Source organism: Chiloscyllium punctatum, chromosome 7 (assembly GCF_047496795.1).
Source record: "Chiloscyllium punctatum isolate Juve2018m chromosome 7, sChiPun1.3, whole genome shotgun sequence".
NCBI lineage: Eukaryota > Metazoa > Chordata > Chondrichthyes > Orectolobiformes > Hemiscylliidae > Chiloscyllium > Chiloscyllium punctatum.
This window is the reverse complement of record NC_092745.1, coordinates 60,721,642-60,740,628: the sequence shown is the minus strand read 5'-3', so window position 1 is coordinate 60,740,628 and position 18,987 is coordinate 60,721,642. Positions and strand designations below refer to the sequence as shown.

General features: G+C 39.9%; 1 protein-coding gene across 1 annotated transcript in view; it reads left to right on the top strand.

The window, feature by feature from the left end:
• The window catches only part of glis1a (GLIS family zinc finger 1a), a 393,292-nt gene continuing 374,305 nt past the window's right edge, over positions 1–18,987 (top strand). The window contains exons 1-2 of the mRNA XM_072573722.1: positions 1–42; positions 9,961–10,328. Coding sequence (XP_072429823.1) covers positions 9,995–10,328 — 334 coding nt within the window. The 5' untranslated portion in view covers positions 1–42; positions 9,961–9,994. The remainder of the gene's footprint in view (positions 43–9,960; positions 10,329–18,987) is intronic.

Genomic DNA, 18,987 nt, shown 5'->3' with positions numbered 1-18,987 from the left:
GCGTACATTCCGCATCTTGTTTCCAGCGATGTTGTCTTTCAGGTACTTCTTCTTATACATTGATAGGGGCTGAACTTTCAAATGTCAAAACATAGTTATCGCGTTAAGCATTGTGTTATTCTATGCAAAGTATGTTTTTGAAAACTCGCTGTTAATTCACTCCTAAATTGAATTGAATTATTTATGTTTTAGCAATGCTAGGAATTTATATAAAGCAATGCATCGAAAGAAATCCTGTCGTGTTTGTGGTGGAGATCTCATGTGGAACATGTATCTTCTGAGTTTGATTCATCCAGGTGCAGGCATTTATCTTTAACTTATGCGCCTGAAACTCGGTGGCAAACAAATATCTCTACCTGCGTGCGTTTGTCAGTAGTTTGATAAAGAGGTTTTTGAGCTTGGTATTGGGCGTCCATGTATGTCAGATATAGAAGTGACCAACAAGTTTGTACACAGATTTGTGACAAACTTAATCTTTGGTTTAAAAAATGAGATTACATTAACTCCACACCCTATCTATACCTTTAGAGAATGGCTTATTTTATGAGATTGATGCGGCTATGTTTATATTGTAAACAAGGTTGGCACCAATATAGGACCAGATGTATGCCAAAATCACAGAAGTAAACTTGCAGAATTAACGCAATCTCAGGAGGGATGCATGTCCAACTGTATTGATACTGTTTAAGACTATAACTTGGGTAAAAAAACATTTGTACCTTGATTGAGGTGTCAGAAGGCAGTGTCCCAGAGCTAGCAGCTGCTTGACAACATGACAAAACTTAGTCTAAATTAAATCCTATTGAGAATAACACATGTTAATGCACCTTACTTTGATTCAGTCATTGCAGTATTGTGTGGTGGTAACTTGGGTATTACTCCCTATTATTATCACACACTAGGTATAAAGACTCTGAAATGGATGAAGAGAATATTAGAGTTGACATGTAATCACAGAACATGAAGCATTAAACTGTGAAATAAAAATAACGTTTATGAAAATTGGATTGGCACCAGTGCTTAATGCTTTTTAACCTTAGAAATGTTTTTCAAAACAATACATTTATGTCAGATTGATGTCAGATTTCTTAAAGCATGCTTTCTGTAACTAATTGTTCTGAAAATACTTCAGTTTTCTAACTCGTATTCATTATGGAGTTGTGCCAGTTATAGCCTGATATCATGGCCTTCTTCTGCACTGTAACAATTCTGTGATATACATTGTGTTTTGAATTCAGGTCCCATGATTGACACCAGGTTGTGAGCAAAGAAATAAAATCAACTTTAAAAAAGAACAATGGACTATAGAAATTTCTGCACTGCTAAAATAATCAGTTAGTGAGATTTTTTAGCTTTCGCCTCTAAATAAGAAGGACATCATCCAGGGCTCCAACTTTGTGGATCTTCTATGAAAATTTGCAGTGTTTAAAGATTGCCTGAAATTTGCAGAATTGACACCTAGATTAGGAAATACAAGGGATTGTAAACTAAAAGCAAATAGTGTAAAAGAAAAAAAGCATGTAATTTTGATCACTTAAAAACAAAATGAACTGTTTGTTTATATTTGTTCTTTTCTATGTGAAAAGTGTATAGTGTCAGTTAGGTGTGAGAACAGTTTTTTCAGTAACTGACTGATGTCATTTGCTTGATATCTGTTGCTCAGTACATGTGAGCTTATGAGTGCGAACCATGTAAAGCTATGTTTCCTCTGAGTTATGCCGCACTTTCCACCAAAGTTTCTGACTCTTGCTGTAGTCTTGTTTCACACTTGCGACCAGCCTTCTTGTACCTCACTTAAATGGTTCTTCAAAACCCTTAATAAAATATCACATGGTCTGATGCTTACTTCATCCAGAGTCCATGCAGTTACATTTCTTAGCAGGAGCCATTAGATTATGATTGGGGTTGGTAATTCTGGCTGATTGTTCACCACCTCTTTACCAGCATGTCCACCCAGCAACATTAAACCTGTCTTTTATATGTCCATGGGATCTGAGTGTTGATAACAAGGCAAGCATTTGTTGTCCATCTTTAACTGCCCTTGAGAAGGCAATAGGAAGCTACATTCTTGAATCACTTCTGTTTATGCAGCTGCATCCAAAATGCTGTTAGCCAAGGTGTTACTGGGTTTTGATCTAGTGACAATGAAGGAACAACGACCCATTTCCAACTCAGGATCATGTGTGACTTGATGGGTGGTGCTTTGGTGCGCCTTCTGACCTTATTCTTCTAGGTGGTAAAGATCATTGGTTTGAAAAGTGCTGTCAAAGACACTTTGACAAGTTCAACAGTACATCTTGTTGATGGCACACAGTGCTTCCATGATGGGACAGTGAAGGAGGAATAAGCATGAAGTTGATGAATGGGAGTCATTGAAGATGCTGCTTTATCCTGAACAATATTGATATGTTTGAGTGATGTTGAAGTGGAGGGTATTCCTTCATACTCTTCAATTATGCCTTTTAAATGGTGGAGAGACATAGGTGGAGTCAGGAGGTAAGTTACTCACATTGAATTTTCAGCCCCGATCTGCTCTTGTAGCCATTGTGTTTATGTAACTAGTCCAGTTAAGCGTCTAGTCAATAATGTGTCCTCTGGATGTTGATTGTGGGTTTTCAATATGGTAATGCTGTTAAATGGGAAGGAGAGGTGGCTAGACTCTTTGTTGTTGGATCCAGTCATTGCTTGGCACTGATGTAACATACTGCTGAAAACATGTTCAGATGTTGTTACACATGTGCATGGATGCTTCAGTGTCTGAGGAATTATGATTGGAATTGTACAATATGACAGATCAGTGAACATCTCAGTTTTCACATTATGATAAAGAAAACAAAAACAAAGGAAGAAGCTAAAGATGGCTGAACATAGATTGCTACCCTGAGGAACATGGTCAGTGTAGTGCTGAGAAGATTGGCCTCTATTTTCCACAAACATTGACCTTTGCATTAGGTATGCATCCGGATATTGATTACTGTTTGACTCCTTTTGACCAATTTTGCCTGGGCTCCTTGATGCCTTATTTGCTCAAAAGCTGCCTTGATGCCAAGGCCAGTCCTTGTCATTGCACCTCCAGTATTCAGTTATTTTGTCCATTGAATTAGGAGCCATAAGATCCCGACCATTGCTTGTTAGCACTGTTAATGATACCTTCCATAACCTTGTTGGATGGTAGTAGCAAGTTGGACGTTTATTGTTTGGAATGGATTCATTCTGCCTTTTTGTGAATAACAAATACCTGGACAACTTTGCACTTTGTTGGGAAGATGTCAATGTGGCAGCTGTAATGGAAGAGCTTGGCTGCTTGTGGAGTACAGATTTACATTGCAACAGCTAGAATATTATTGGCGTTCATAATCTTTGCTGTATCCTAAGCCTTCAGCTTTTTAAAAATTTCAAAATATACTTCATTTGTCAAAATATTTTTTTATACATATTATGTGTATATATACACACAGAACAGTTACAAACACAGTTCAATTCTGTACAGTAGAATATCAAGGAAACAAACAAACATTGGAGTTTGACTCTATCTAACAAAGCCAAAGCCATCTCTTACTTGAACCAGATTATAACATGTATTTCTGGCAGATAACCCCTAAGCAGATCCCCATTTAACTTCAGCAAGAGGGAAATCAGGAGAGCAAAACAGGGACATGAGATAGTGTTGGCAAATAGAATTAAGGAGAATCCAAAAGGTTTTTACAAATATATTAAGGACAAAAGGGTAACTCGGGAGAGAATAGGGCCCCTCAAAGATCAGCAAGGAAGCCTTTGTGTGGAGCCACAGAAAATGGGGGAGCTACTAAATGAATATTTTGCATCAGTATTTAATGTGGAAAAGGATATGGAAGATATAGACTGTAGGGAAATTGATGATGACATCTTGCAAAATGTCCAGATTACAGAGGAGGAAGTGCTGGATGCCTTGAAACTGTTAAAGGAAGATAAATCCCCAGGACCTGATCAGGTGTACCCAAGAACTCTGTGGGAAGCTAGAGAAGTGATTGCTGGGCCTCTTGCTGAGAAATGTGTATCATCGATAGTCACAGGTAAGGTGCCGGAAGGCTGGAGGTTGGCAAACGTGGTGCCACTGTTTAAGAAGGGCGGTAAAGACAAGCCAGGGAACGATAGACCGGTGAGCCTGACCTCAGTGGTGGGCAAGTTGTTGGAGGGAATCCTGAGGGACAGGATGTACACGTATTTGAAAAGGCAAGGACTGATTTGGGATAGCCAACATGGCTTTGTGCATGGGAAATCATGTCTCATAAACTTGATTGAGTCTTTTGAAGAAGTAACAAAGAAGATTGGTGAGGGCAGAGCAGTAGATGTGATCTATATGGTCTTCAGTAAGGTGTTTGACAAGGTTCCCCATGGGGGATTGGTGAGCAAGGTTAGATCTCATGGAATACAGGGAGAACTAGCCATTTGGATACAGAACTGGCTCACAGGTAGAAACAGAAGGTGGTGGTGGAGGGTTGTTTTTCAGACTGGAGGCCTGTGACCAGTGGAGTGCCATAAGGATCGGTGCTGGGTCCTCTACTTTTGTCATTTACATAAATGATTTTGATGCGAGCATAAGAGGTACAGTTAGTAAGTTTGCAGATGACACCAAAATTGGAGGTGTCGTGGACAGCGAAGTGGATTACCTCAGATTACAACAGGATCTGGACCAGATGGGCCAATGGGCTGAGAAGTGGCAGATGGAGTTTAATTCAGATAAATGCGAGGTGCTGCATTTTGGGAAAGCAAATCTTAGCAGGACTTATACACTTAATGGTAAGGTCCTAGGGAGTGTTGCTGAACCAAAAGACCTTGGAGTGGAGGTTCATAGCTCCTTGAAAGTGGAGTCGCAGGTAGGTAGGATAGTGAAGAAGGCGTTTGGTATGCTTTCCTTTATTGGTCAGAGTATTGAGTACAGGAGTTGGGAGGTCATGTTGCGGCTATACAGGACATTGGTTAGGCCACTTTTGGAATATCGCGTGTAATTCTGGTCTCCTTCCTATTGGAAAGATGTTGTGAAACCTGAAAGGGTTCAGTAAAGATTTACAAGGATGTTGCCAAGTTTGGAGGATTTGAGCTATAGGGAGAGGCTGAACAGGCTGGGGCTGTTTTCCCTGCAGCATCGGAGGCTGAGGGGTGACCTTATAGAGGTTTCCAAAATAATGAGGGGCATAGATAGGATAAATAGGCAAAGTCTTTTCCCTGGGGTCGGGGAGTCCAGAACTACAGGGCATAGGTTTAGGGTGAGAGGGGAAAGATATAAGAGAGACCTAAGGGGCAACTTTTTCACGCAGAGGGTGGTACGTGTATGGATGAGCTGCCAGAGGATGTGGTGGAGGCTGGTACAATTGCAACATTTAAGAGGCATTTGGATGGGTATCTGAATAGGAAGGGTTTGGAGGGATATGGGCTGGGTGCTGGTAGGTGGGACTAGATTGGGTTGGGATATCTGGTTGGCATGGACGGGTTGGACCGAAGGGTCTGTTTCCATGCTGTACATCTCTATGACTCTATGAAGACTTTGGATGGCGGTCTTTTCCCACTGCACCTTGGCGACTGGTGTTCCAAGTTTTAGTGCATCCTTCAGCGCATAGTCTTGGACCTTGTAATGTGTCAATCTGCAACACTGATTAGAGGTCAGTTCCTTTTTTTAGGAAAACCAGCAAGGTTTGGACAGACCAAAGAACATCTTTCACTGAGTTGATGGTCCTCTAGGTAAGTGAATGTATGTCTTGTTGTGTGTCCCAGGAACAGAATATAGAGCACAGAGTCCTGGGTCACAGAACTGCTTGGGCCAAACCTGAACAAAAACCATTACATCTATCTCCAGACTTCCTTTGAAAAGACACATTCCAGAGGGAGATATGTGATAGTCTCTACACCCCTGCAGCTGCTTCAAGGGGAGTGTGCGGTGGTGCAGACAGACTGGATGTGTAAGAAATTCTGGTTGAAGATTGATAGATGGCAGGAACCTCAGAAGAAGCTAACAGGGATTATGCATATTTCTGGATGAAGGTTATTGCAATTTTTCAAATTCATTCATTGGATGCGTGTCCATGGCTGGACCATCATTTACTGTCCATACTATCTACTTTTGAGAAGTTGTGATGAGCAGTGTTCTTTAACCACTGCAGTCCATTTGTGTAGGTACAACTATCATGCTGTTAAGGATGGAGTTCCAAGATTTCGACCCAGCAACATTGGAGGAACTGTGGTATATTTCGAAGTTTGAATGATAAGTAACTTAGTGGGGAATTTGGATATATCTGCTGCTTTTCTCCTTCCAGAAGTAGTATTATAGGTTTGGAAGCTGTTGTCTCAGGAGCCTTGGCAAATTTCTGTCAATGTTACGTACTGCTGCTCATGAATATTTGTGGATCTGGTGCAAATTAAGTGGGCTGCTTTGTCCTGGATGTTATCATGCTTGTTGAGTATTGTTGGAGCTGCACTCGTCCAGTCAAGTGGGAGTGTATTATCACACTCATGACTTTGAGATAGACAGCTTTGAGGATTCAGAGGATGAGTTACTTGCTGCAGAATTCCCAGCCTCTGACCTGCTCTTGTAGCTATTGTTATTTATATGGCATGTTCAGTTCAGTTTCTAGTCAATGATAGCTCCCTAGAAGTTGATAGTGGGGTATTCAGTGATGATGATATTACTGTATGTCAGGGGGTGATGGTTAGACTCTGTCTTGTTGGGAGTGGTTATTGACTGGTACTTGTACACAGTAAATGTTAATTTCCCCACCTGCAAATTGTCTAGATATTGCTGCATCTGGACATTGATGTTTCAGTACATGAGGAATCATGCATGGTGCAATCATTGGTGAACATTGGCATTTCTAACCTTATAATGAAGTTAAGGTCTTTGATGAAGCAGCTGAAGATAATCCCTTGAGGAACTCTTGTGAGAAGTCTGTAGCTGAGATGACTGATCTTCAGTTACCACAAACATCTACAGTTCTGCCAGGTATGACTCCAACTAGCAGAGAACATTCCTCCTGTTTCCCATTGACACTTGATGCCTCACTCAGTCAAATGCTGCCTTGACGTTAAGGGCAGTCACATTCACCTTACCTCTGGAATTCAGCTCTTTTGTCAATGAAGCCTGTAATGAGGTCAGGGACCCAATGGCCCTGGCGAATCAAACTGAGCAACAGTGAGCAGGGTATTGCTCAGCAAGTGCTGCTTGTTAGCACTCTTGACCAGTGATCTCGTCACCTTTTTCCTCTCTTTACCTGATGAAAGAGCAGTGCTCTGGAAGCTTGTACTTACAAATAAACCTGTTGGATTGTAACCTGGTGTTGTGTGATTTTTCACTTTACTGATGACTGAGAGTAGATTGACAGGACAGTAATTGGTTGGAACAAACAGAAACAGAAATGTCTGGAGAAACTCAGCAGGTCTGGCAGCATTTGTGCAGAGAAAACAGAGTCAAAGTTTTGAAGACCATTCTTCAGAACTGGGTTAATTTGTCCTGCTTTTTGTGTACACTGCATATTAGGGCAATTTTACAGATTACTGGGTGAATGCCAATATCATGGCTGTGGTGAAATATTTTGATATGGAGATGCTGGTGTTGGACTGGGATAGACAAAGTCAGAAGTCACACAACATTATAGTCCAACAGGTTTATTTGAAATCCAAAGCTTTCGGAGCACTACTCCTTTATCAAGTGATTTCAAATAAACCTGCTGGACTATAACCTGATGTTGTGTGACTTCTGACTCTGAAATATTTTGGCAAGGGATGTGACAAGTTCTGGAGCACAGGTCTTCAGTACTATTGCTGGAATGTTGTCAGGGCCTATAGCCTTTACAAGATCAAGTGCCTTCAGTGAATTGAATTAGCTGAAGACTTATACCTGTGATGCTGGGGGCTTCCTTTAGCTTCGTCTGGATTGTTTTTGCATTGCCCAATGTTGGGAAGTGGGAAATATTGGTCTAATAAATCACCATAAGCACTCTGTCTCAAATACCAAAGAATTTGGCAGCTCAACATAATAGCCAAAAACGAGTACTGTATCATTTACACTATATAGTGTGTGTACTACATTGTGTTTATAAATATCATTTTTGGTAAAGAGTTATTTGTTGGTGTTTGATTACAGTTATACAAGAAGCCAAAAATTATAAGTGTCAGGATCTAAATGTTACCTTCTGAAACTATTCAATTCTATGATTGAGAAGTAAAGGAATCAATAAACAGGCTTTTTTTAAATTTAGGAATGATAGCTCTGCAAAATATCGTTGTTTTAATGTAATGATGATTCAAATTTGGATAATCCAAAATTCCTGTTGTGGCAAAGTTGTCAGGCACTCCCACTATCAGAATAAGAAATCCAGCAGAAGGATAGCTGTTACAAGCCAAAGTGCTGGATTTGTGACTCCAGATTAGTCAAATTCATATGTCCTTTTCATATGACCATGCCAGTTAATTGGAGTTGTGTTAGACCATGCAAGGATGCAAAATCAAGGCAAACCTCCAACAGAATTGTCTTGGTCTCACTTTGAATGAGTATGTATTAAAGGATATTTACAATGTGGTTGAAACTGGACTGTTTTACTGGCTTTTACCAGATCGCTTGTCGAAGTTTAAAGGTGAAATGTGTAATGGTAGAAAGTGAGGCACTGTTATGGCCTGCACTAACACTGACGGTGCTGAAAAGCTGCAGCCTCTTGTGAGAGGAAAGTCCAAGGTGCCATGTTGTTTTGTGAATGTGAGTGGATGACCCACAGAGAACGAGGCTAACAAAACCTCCTGGATGATCTCCAGCATTATTGAGGACTGGATCAGGGCAAATTGTATCAAGGGAAGAAAAGAAAAATGATCTCCCTGATGACCCTGAAGAATACAATGAATGCCTGCTTACTGCTTATTTCCACAACTGATGCTCAAAAGATCATAGATGTGCACTGGGATTTCTCACTGCAGCACAAAAACACAGAAAACATGTTTGACTGCACTGACAACATGGTAGGCACCTCCTGAAGACAGCTTGCAAAGTAGGAAAGATTACTGAGCTTTGCCTGTGTTAACTCACAGTATTTTTCAAAGCCTTTTGTTGTACATAGTCAGGCCATTGGTAGGTGTGAACAAACTGAAAAACAAAGACAATTTCATATATTTACTACGTCACTGTTTTTTTTTACATGAATCGCATTTGAAATCAAATTGGGTTCCATGGAGGGTAGGGGTTGTGTGGGATGTTTAGGTAGGGGGCTTTTTTGACTATTTTGAAGCTTTGCAAAAAATAAATTCGTGAGACGGTCTCTTGCAATTCAGATTATCATGTTTTACCACATTGTTGTTATGTTGCATCTACACTCTTTGCATTGAAAATATCCAGTACACAAACCAGCAATTGAGTGATGACTATGCCATCAGTTAAGCTTCAGATGAAACAGAAAAAGTTTAGGATAATTTTAAAATTAATTATAGATATTACCATTTTCTTATAAAATCACATTTCTAAAAAGGAACTAGTTCAGTGTAGGCAAATGGACTGTGTGGTATAAAGACCACAAATACGCCAAGTTTAGTTTTGGCTGTGACTGAGTTCACTCTTCTCAGCTGGAGTTGGGACATTGTGAATTACCACCAATGTTGATGGGGTAACAATTTTCTGGGACCTGTGTTCCTGGGTGCTGTCGAGTTACCCTTGCAAAAAATTGTGTGTGTCTTGATGTTGGGTTGGGAACAGAGTAGGGGTTGGCTCAGATACGCTTTGTAATCAAGTATTGAAGGATATTTAGCATCTTTACTCATAGATGAAGATTAGTCAATTGCAAATACTTACCTTTGTAATTATACCGCAGCAGAAATCTGCTCGTTTCAGGTGTAATGGGGAAGAGAAAGAAAAGATTTGGGACCAATGTTCAAATGTATTCAGTTTGCTAATATTCCTTATATGAAAGAAATAACATTTAAACATTTCTCCAAATATATTTTTGATAGGATTTATGCTGTGAAGGCCTAAAAGGAATAGAATATGCACAGTGGGAGTACTGCATCCCAAGCCTTTGGGATGATCAGTGGACACCGAATGCCTGCATTGAGGGATTATTCAAGAATGACTTCTTCAGCAACCAATAAAACCCTTAGCATGGTTTCAGAAAATTCTTCTCCCAATGAGAATAAAAAGCCATGTAGCAACAGCCATGCTGGTGTTGTACCTCAGAGGACTCCAACAGAAGATGCGATTCACTTACTGTCTGTCAGTCCCAGTAGAGAAAATATGTTGGAGGAATTCCAAATTCCAAGTAAGACACATAGCCCTAAACCTGCTAAGCAGAGCTTCCTGGTCAAAAATCGCAACAATAAAGGTAAGGGACAACACAAGGACATTTCAGTAACTATTTTGAGAGTGCAAACTGTCTCAAATAACATCTAAATGCAAAAGAAAAATGTATGACTGCTGTAGTCATGGTTAGTTTGTTGGAAATTGCTTAAATCTGTGTGCTTTGCAAACTGAAGTTATTGGAAGATAAACATGTTTATTGAATTTAAGCTCTATTGAGATCCACATATAGCTAAAGACCAGCTCCAACATGAATTGATTAGTTCAACTTCCATCTTAATCCCTGGACTGCTTGAGAATTTCCTTTTGGTAATGTGCTTTCAGGTTGAAGTTTGAAATAACTGGTGTCCTGTTAGATGAGGGCAGCAGCAAGTTTAGTGATCACTGACTTAACTGTGTATTTTAAGAAGTGAAGTGAGATGAATATTTGTGTGCTTACATGTTCACATGTTTCTCAGCAATAATAGTTGAAAGCATTAAGAAGATATTAGTACTTGGTTTACTGATCTGGAAACATCTTGCTCATATTGCAAATTTTTTCCACTTCTGTTACTCTCTTGTATGCTTCTCCTCTCATCTCCTCTTGGCCCTCCTTTTCACATCGCATTGTCCACTCCACCCTTTTCAAATTCTCTCTTTTCCTCTCTCCTTTGCTTGTCTCTCCACTTTTGTCTTTATCTTTGTCCTTTCCTCTCCACTCCTCTCTATCTTTCTGGAGTACAGTTCTGGTCAACAGTATCCTGGTATATTATCGCAAGCAAGTTTTTTTCATGTGTCCCTGCAGATAATGATTCCAAGCAGACTATCTAACTGATGTGAGAGACATAATGATGAAGCCTGTTCTGGCTGCTCTGGCATGATTGTGCATGTGCACACTTACATTATAGCAGGATTTACTGGTTTGTAATCTGGAGACAGAACTTTCCCTGATGATGTACACTAGAAGACTAACTGTAACACATCCATTTTCTCCTTGGTTGTGTAGAGTTCTGGTTTTCAATCAGTTATTTTCTGATTTTTAAGTGTTTTGAATCACCCCCCAGATGCCTGGTTCTGGACATACTTCGGGAATTTGAAATGAAGAGGCAGTAGACAGGTGTTTCAGGGCAAAAGAACCTCTTTGTTTACTTAAAATATAAAAGGTAAGTACAATATAAGAAAGATAGGTAAACGCAATAAACAATGAAAATGACACAATTAGTTGTACACCAGTAGCTTGATTGACACTATAAGAACACTCGGAGAAAGTGAGAACTGCAGATGCTGGAAGGGCTTATGCTGGAAATTTCAACTCTCTTGCTCCTTGGATGCTGCCTGACCTGCTGTGCTTTACCAGTGCCACATTTTTTGACTATAAGAACACTATCCTACTGACACACACAGAAAACAACAGTGTTTAATTTCAGACTTGTTAATCAGAATTCCTACACTTGGGGTCCCAATGCGCTGTCATCACCTGTCTTCCTCTCCCTTGGTTGGAACTTTGGGGTATTCGGAGTTTAAGCTCACCACTGAGAAACATGGTTTTGAAGTGCACCTAGCTGTTGAGGTTATTGCCATTGTTTGTCTTGTTTCAGAGTAGGCCCATGTCTGGAAGCTGTTGTTCAGATAGTGCTTGGTTGGCTTCCCCACCTCAGATGTCCTTTATTCCGATGATACTCTTAGTTCAACTTTTCGAGTCAGCTTCTCTGTTCAACCTGATTGGATTTCTCTTGGGTCTTGCTTTAAAAGCTGCTCATTGGGCTGGAAGTTTATTGTTGGAAAAAAGGCCATCTCCTCAGGTGAGATTGGGGCTGGCTGTTATACTGACTGTGTGCCTCGTTCACTACCCTCAGATCTATGGTTTTCTTTAAGCTCTTGATGTTCTCTTCTGAAGTCAATTGGCTTTCCAATGATTGGAGTATGTGTGAATGAGTTTTGATCGAGGTTGAATGTCCAATATCTCTATCGATCCCATACTGTCTCAGCTGTGTAGCCCGGAATGTAAAAGCTGTCTTGGGCTAAGGTCTGTTTTGGTCAATTGTTCTTTTAGGGATGTGGTGTAAATTGGGATTTCAGGCTGAACAATAGTCCCAGACAGAAATCTCTATTCCTAGGCCCTGTTGGCTGTGTACTTTCCACAGAGCTCAGGCCAGCTGTCCCCTTTACTTCTAAAAGTTTCAAGAACTCCAGGATTTTGTCCAGCATTTTAGATGTTGGAGATTTTTGTTTGATCCTACAGCTGAAAGCAGCCAACCTAACACTGCCCAGAACCTAGCTGGCATGTTGGGAACAGCAATTTTGAGTTGTCATGTTCACTCACCAAACAACTGAGTATTTAGTCTGAAAAGCATTTATCAGATTAATTTGATGGTTGCCAGATTGAAGAATGCATGCATATAAATCATCATCATAAAACAGACCTATGTAATGGCTATTTTATACAAAATCCTATTATGCTGAAGTATCCTTACAATTTGGATCACTGGATCTTATCACATAAATCCTGTCAAGCCAGAGTTTAAATTGTAGAAGCGAATCATTAACACTGTGAGAGGATGATGACCATGCAATATTAGAGGAACTATGTGTCTTTGATTGTGAAGAAGGGGAAGCAATTATTACTGTGTCAACTGGTGCAGCAGATTACTTTCTTTTTAGTCTATGGGTATTTGTTTGAATATATACCAGAATATTGGAATAAGAGTCTCCTTCCTTTGTTGATCACAAGGATTTAAGTGAAATGAGTTTGCAGCAATGTCAACTCAGTTCATTGTGCAAGTGAACCAAAAAAACCACACAGAAGTACCTCTAAGTAAGCACATTTTGTAGCATTAGTCCTGGACACAAAGATCACAGGACAATTAGGTGGGAAAATGGAAATGTCCACTGGTGCTTTTCTGAAGCTTTAGGTAAGGCATCTTGTTTGGCAGAAAAGAGCAAATGTAATTCCATCTATCTTTTATGGATAGAATTGGAAGCAATATTGACCTGGATTTTTGGAAGCGTGTCTCCAGTTAGATTCTTTCCATCCATTTCAGTGATAAATATTTTTGTTCTCTGAGATGTTGGACATACAAGCTGGTAGTGATGAAGGTAATGAGGTATCTGCAATCAGCAGTCTAACACTTGTAGATCCAAGCAGGTTCTGTTAATGTTAAAAGAGAACTTCAAACTGCCAAAATAGTTGAATGTTTAAAACAAATGAGTTTTACTATACATACTGTGTGAGAGGGGTGATGTGCTTCAATTATACCGGACTCTAGTGAGAGCACATATGGAGAACTGGGTACAGTATTGTCTCCTTATTAGCAGAAAGATGTAAATGAATTGGAAGCCACTCACAGAAGGTTTGCTGGCATAAACCTAGGTGTATTATCTAATGAGAAAAGTTTGGATGTATCTGATGGAGTTTAGAAGAGTCAGAGGTAACTTGATTGAAACAGAAAAGATCCTAAAGTGCCTTGATAGGTGCAAGTGAAAAGATATTTCCACGTGTGAGAGAATCTAGAGTGATGGGTCACAGTTTCAATGCCTTCCATTTAAGACAGAGATAGGGAGAATATTTTCTTCAGAGGGTTATGAGTCTTTGGAGCTCTCTTGTTCACAAGGCAGCGGAACCATAGTTTGAATATTTTTAAGTCAGAAGTAGATATATTATTGATAAGCAAGGAGTGAATGATTATTAGGGCTGAAAGGAATCTGGAATAATCAGATCAGCCATGATCTTTATGAGTGTCGGAGTAGGCTTGAGGAGTCGAATGGCTTAATACTCCTCTTAATTTGTAAGTCTGCATGTAAGTAAAGCAAACACTGTTAAATAAACAATGTTTTCGGTGAATACTTATACCTTACATTGAAAAGCAATATGAAAAAATAATCACATATACTTTAGAATAAAATAAACCTCGCCTTTTTCTTATGATTTTCACCAGAAACCCTTTTGGCCAATCAGACTGTTGGAGGTTCCTTCACTTCGTGAGACCAAACTAAAATGCCACAACCATCAAGAATTCACTTCCAATCTCCTCAATTGCTATAACTGAAGATATGAACTTTCTTGGATCCTCCTACTAGCAGAGTTGTTGGTTGGTTGATTGAGCTGGTAGATTTTCTTTGCTTCATCTGGAGGCTACACAGCACTGAAGATGTCACCCAGAAGGGGGAACAAGACATTTGTAAAATATTCAACTGGCTTGGCAAATCAACCAACAACTCCAAGCACAATCCGAGCTACAGATCTTCACAAAATCCTTCTCCTAGCCTCCAGCTAAATTACTTCCCAATTTGCCTTAAATACCTTACAAGGCTTCACTACCCTCTTGCTGGAGGCCTCCACATCAGAAATACTCAAGATTTCTGACAGCCATTTTAATTCTGCTCTAAGCTGCTTTACAGCTGTTAACAAGCTGTTTTTCTGCCTAAGGAGAAAGTGAGGACCGCAGACACTGGAGATCAGAGTCGAAGATGATGAGCTTATGCTCAAAACGTCGACTCTCCTGCTCCTCGAATGCTGCCTGACTGGCTGTGCCTTTCTAACACCACACTCTTCAACGACAACTGCTTGTTGAAGAGGGGCTTACACCCATCAACATAGATTCTGTTGAGTAACACCAACATGAATCCACTGAAAACAATGTCACAAAAACTCGCAGTGGGAAAATGGATGCCTTAGTGGTGTTTGATTACAATGCCCTTCATGGCCCCAGTTGTATTTAAAACTCAATATCTCCAGTCACAGATGAGGAGTAGTGAAAGGTTGGACTCTATGAAGTGCACAGGATCAGAGGGATCTTGATGTGCATGTTCATAGATCCTTGATGACAGCATAACAAGTAGATAACTTGGTTAAAAAAATTGTATGGGATGCTTGCATTTATTGCCCAAGGCATTGAACACAGGAACAAGGAAATGCTGGAACTGTATACAATGTTAATTAGCCACGGTTCAAGGATCGTGTACAGTTATGATTGCCACACAGAGGAAGGACGCGATTGCAGTAGACAAGGTGCAGAAGAGGTTTACCAGAAGGTTGCCTGTGCTAGAGCAAATCAGCTTTGAGAGTGAGGAGATAGGCTGCAATTGGTCTTCTTATAGGAGGGAAGGTGGGGGGAAGCTAATTGAAAGGTACAAAGTTTTGAAGTGTATTGACAAGGTAGAATAGGAAGAAAGTGTTTCCCTTAATAGAAGGGGTCAATAACTAGGGGATACTTTTAGAGTAGGAGCAGGAAGTTTAGAGGGATTCGAGGAGAAAATCTTCATCCAACTGGTTGTGGGTATCTGGAACTCACTGCCTGAAAGGATGAAAGAGATGGGAACTCTTAAGACATTTGAGAGCTACTTAGCTGAGTATTTGAATCCCATCGTATACAAGGCCACGAGCCAAGTGCTGGAAGATGGGATTAGAATAGATGGATGTTTGATGATTGGCATGGATACAATGGGCTGAAGGACCTCTTTCTATGTTGTAAATCTTTTATGACTCTATGACTTTACATAAAAATCCCACAAACAACATTCCAGGATACCAAACAAGGCTGCATCCTGAATTACTCATGGCTTTGGCACAGAGGTTAACTACATCTGATAGATAGAAATCAGGACAATTCTCCTCAGGCTAACTGTTTTCAGTTCCCCAGCTAAATAAAGGCTACCTGTAATTTTTCAGGCTTTTGCCTTGATAACTTTTGACATCGTTAGTACACACAGACTTAATTTGAATTACTGTTATTTAAGGTATTCTGGTAGTTTCTAAAGTTTAATATTTTTAATTTCCTTATTCTTACAAATTGAATCTTCCCAAACAAGAAAGTTTACTTTAAAATATTGATATGAACCATGAACTAGATAATTATGATACAAAGGCAATTACTGATATTTATCTTTGTACCTTTAAAGTAATAAAGCACTGTGTTTCTGGAACAAACCGGAAACGTAATTTACGTTTGGGATTGATTTAGAGAAGGGAGCAGAGGTCTCTTTCAGCTAGAAATATGCCTGAAGACCAAAACCTTCTATGGGTTAACTGTAACCAACTGAAGCTCACTATAAAGAACAATATTAAGTAGACTCTGATAATATTAAAAATTAAATGAAACCCAGACATTTTCCTGTTTTGATACATGACCAAATTACAATTCTGTTATTTTGGGATGAGATCAAAAGTTGACAGCACGTTAGGAAACAGTGAAACTGGTTTGAGGAGTTACATTGGAGTGGGAAGATGTGCAGAGTGAGTGGACCCCCAACAAATAATTCTCAAGCAGTTTTGGGAGCTGCCGCTCAGTTAGGAAAAAACAAATGAAAAATTGGAATGGTGGTAATAAAACTTGACAAGAATTAAATACAGCTCCTGGGAAGAAACACTGAACATTTGAAGTAGTTATTCAATGGTGTCAAAATATCTAATGCTGATGGCCTTAATCTTGTTAATTAGCTAGATACTGAATCAGGATGAAATTAAATTTTGGCTTGTGGTAGAATCTTGGTGGGATTATGGGGGGAATATTCATTAAGTTGTTTGGCAATAAATATTTTAAATAGTGAGATTCAAGAAGGTGCAGAAGGAGCTGCTGATATACAATTTCTGCAACACCAAATTTGAGTTTCATCTCAATTTGTCCTTCTATTGTGCTGCTGTAATTAAAAAAGTGAAATGTTAATCAACATATCTGAGCATAAGGTAAAAGTCAGAGGAAGCCATGGTCACCCTGTACAGTTTTAATTTTTCTTCATTCATTCATGAGATGTGAGCATCATTGGTACGGCTAGAATGGATCATCCATCCTTAATTGCTTTTTAAAGAGGATAGAGATAAGTTTGCTTCTTCTCTGCTGCAATTTTGTAATCTAGTGCCCTAGCAGGACAACTTGACTTCTAGTGCAAAGGTTAATGTCTTTGACAAACTGAAACTTTAGATTTGAGTTCCACCTCAGAGCTTATCACCAAGGAAGGTATATTTATAATGTGGCCAAATGAGTTAACTATCAACCTGCAAATCTTGCCTGAAACATACCAGTAGCAGGTAGTTGGGCCAAGAAAGATTCCTCTGCTGTGTGACAGTGAGGCAGTTGGAGACTCAACCAGCACTATCAATAGCTTCAATCTACAACATGGATGCAAGAAAGTGCACATTGCCACAGCAATTTTAACTCCCTAAGAGAACAGGAATATTTGGTCAAACAATGTTTTGAATATTGGTTCTCTCAGTGCAGACCTCCATAAATGGAACTTCACCTGTGTCCATGTAGTGCTGCAAAATGACATAAATATGCATTTAGCACCTACATAGAAAGTCTTACAAGCACATGTAAATTAAGACCATTGCCGAAACTGAAAGTGGCATATACCATGTCTTCACACACGGCACCAAGTGCCTTCAATAGGTTTTCTCCTTTCCCTGCTACCCACTACATCTTGGTTTAGTTGCTGGTTTCACAGCTGAGGTGGAGGAATCCTGCTGGGCAGAGGAGTCCAATGGCCTTGGGGGGTTTTGATAGGTAACTCTGTGGGTGCTTATGCTTAAACGTACTACCAGTCTTTGTGTCAGGGGCCTGTGCTTTGTACCACCCCATCCACCAGGATTTCCAAGATTCTGCAGTGTCAGCTTCATCTTCTCCAACATGTTCAAAACTCTGTCCTTGACCAAGCAAAGTAGCTGTGGAATGCCACTGCTCATCCAGGTGCACAGCTTGCTCTTAAAATATGACATGGCATAAGAGATTCTGGTGTTTAAGTGAATATCTGTTGAGTGGTGAGTTGTTGAAATGGCATTTAGTAAGATGGTGTGGAAGTCAGATGTGAGAGGTACCATAATGGGTTAATGTGGTGGGATTGGTTAGATGGGGCAAGAAAGCATGCAAAGGCCTCACAGTGAGAAATCCTCCGAGAATTGTGATTCAGGCCATAGTATTTGAGTTGTCTTGAGGGATCCTCCGTATGTACAAACTGAGGTCCTGTCTGCTCTCTGAGGTCAATGCAAAGAAGTCCGATAACAATATTTTGAAATTGAACAAGTGAGTTATCCCTGGTGGACTGGACAATATTTATCCTTCAATGAACATTGAATAAAACCAAACTTTTCTGGGCGTTATCAGATTACTTTCCATAGCAACTTGTTGGGCACAAATTGGCTACCACATTTTTTACATTACAACAATGATTATATTTTAAATGTACTCCATTGGGTGTAAAGTACTTTGGGAAGTGCTAATGTCCTGCAAGAAACTCAGCAAATGTCTCTTTTTTTGTTTTCTTTTGTTGTTGCTTGGAGAGTTCTAGAACTTTTACCCAGTGACTGAAGAAATGGTAATGTTGTTCCAGGCCAAGATTACATGCGACTTGCAGGGGAATATGCAGGTTTAGGTGTTCCCATGTATCTGCTATCATTGTCCATATAGGCAGTAGAGTTCAAGGGTTTAGGAGGTGTTGTTGAGGAAGCCTAGGTAAATTATTGGAGTGCATTTTGTTGATGGCACACATTGCAATTTTGTTGCATTGGTAATGCAGGAACTGAGTATTTACTTTGGTGGCTGGGATGCCAATGAAGCAATTTTTTTGGCCAGGGTAGTGCTGTTGAGGTTGTTGAGAGGTATTGAAGCTGCAACAATCAGAGTAATGAAGGGTATTCTGTCACTCTTCTGAGTTGTGTTTTGTGTATGGAAGACAGGCTTTGGGGAGCCAGAAGCTGAGTGACTCAATGAAAA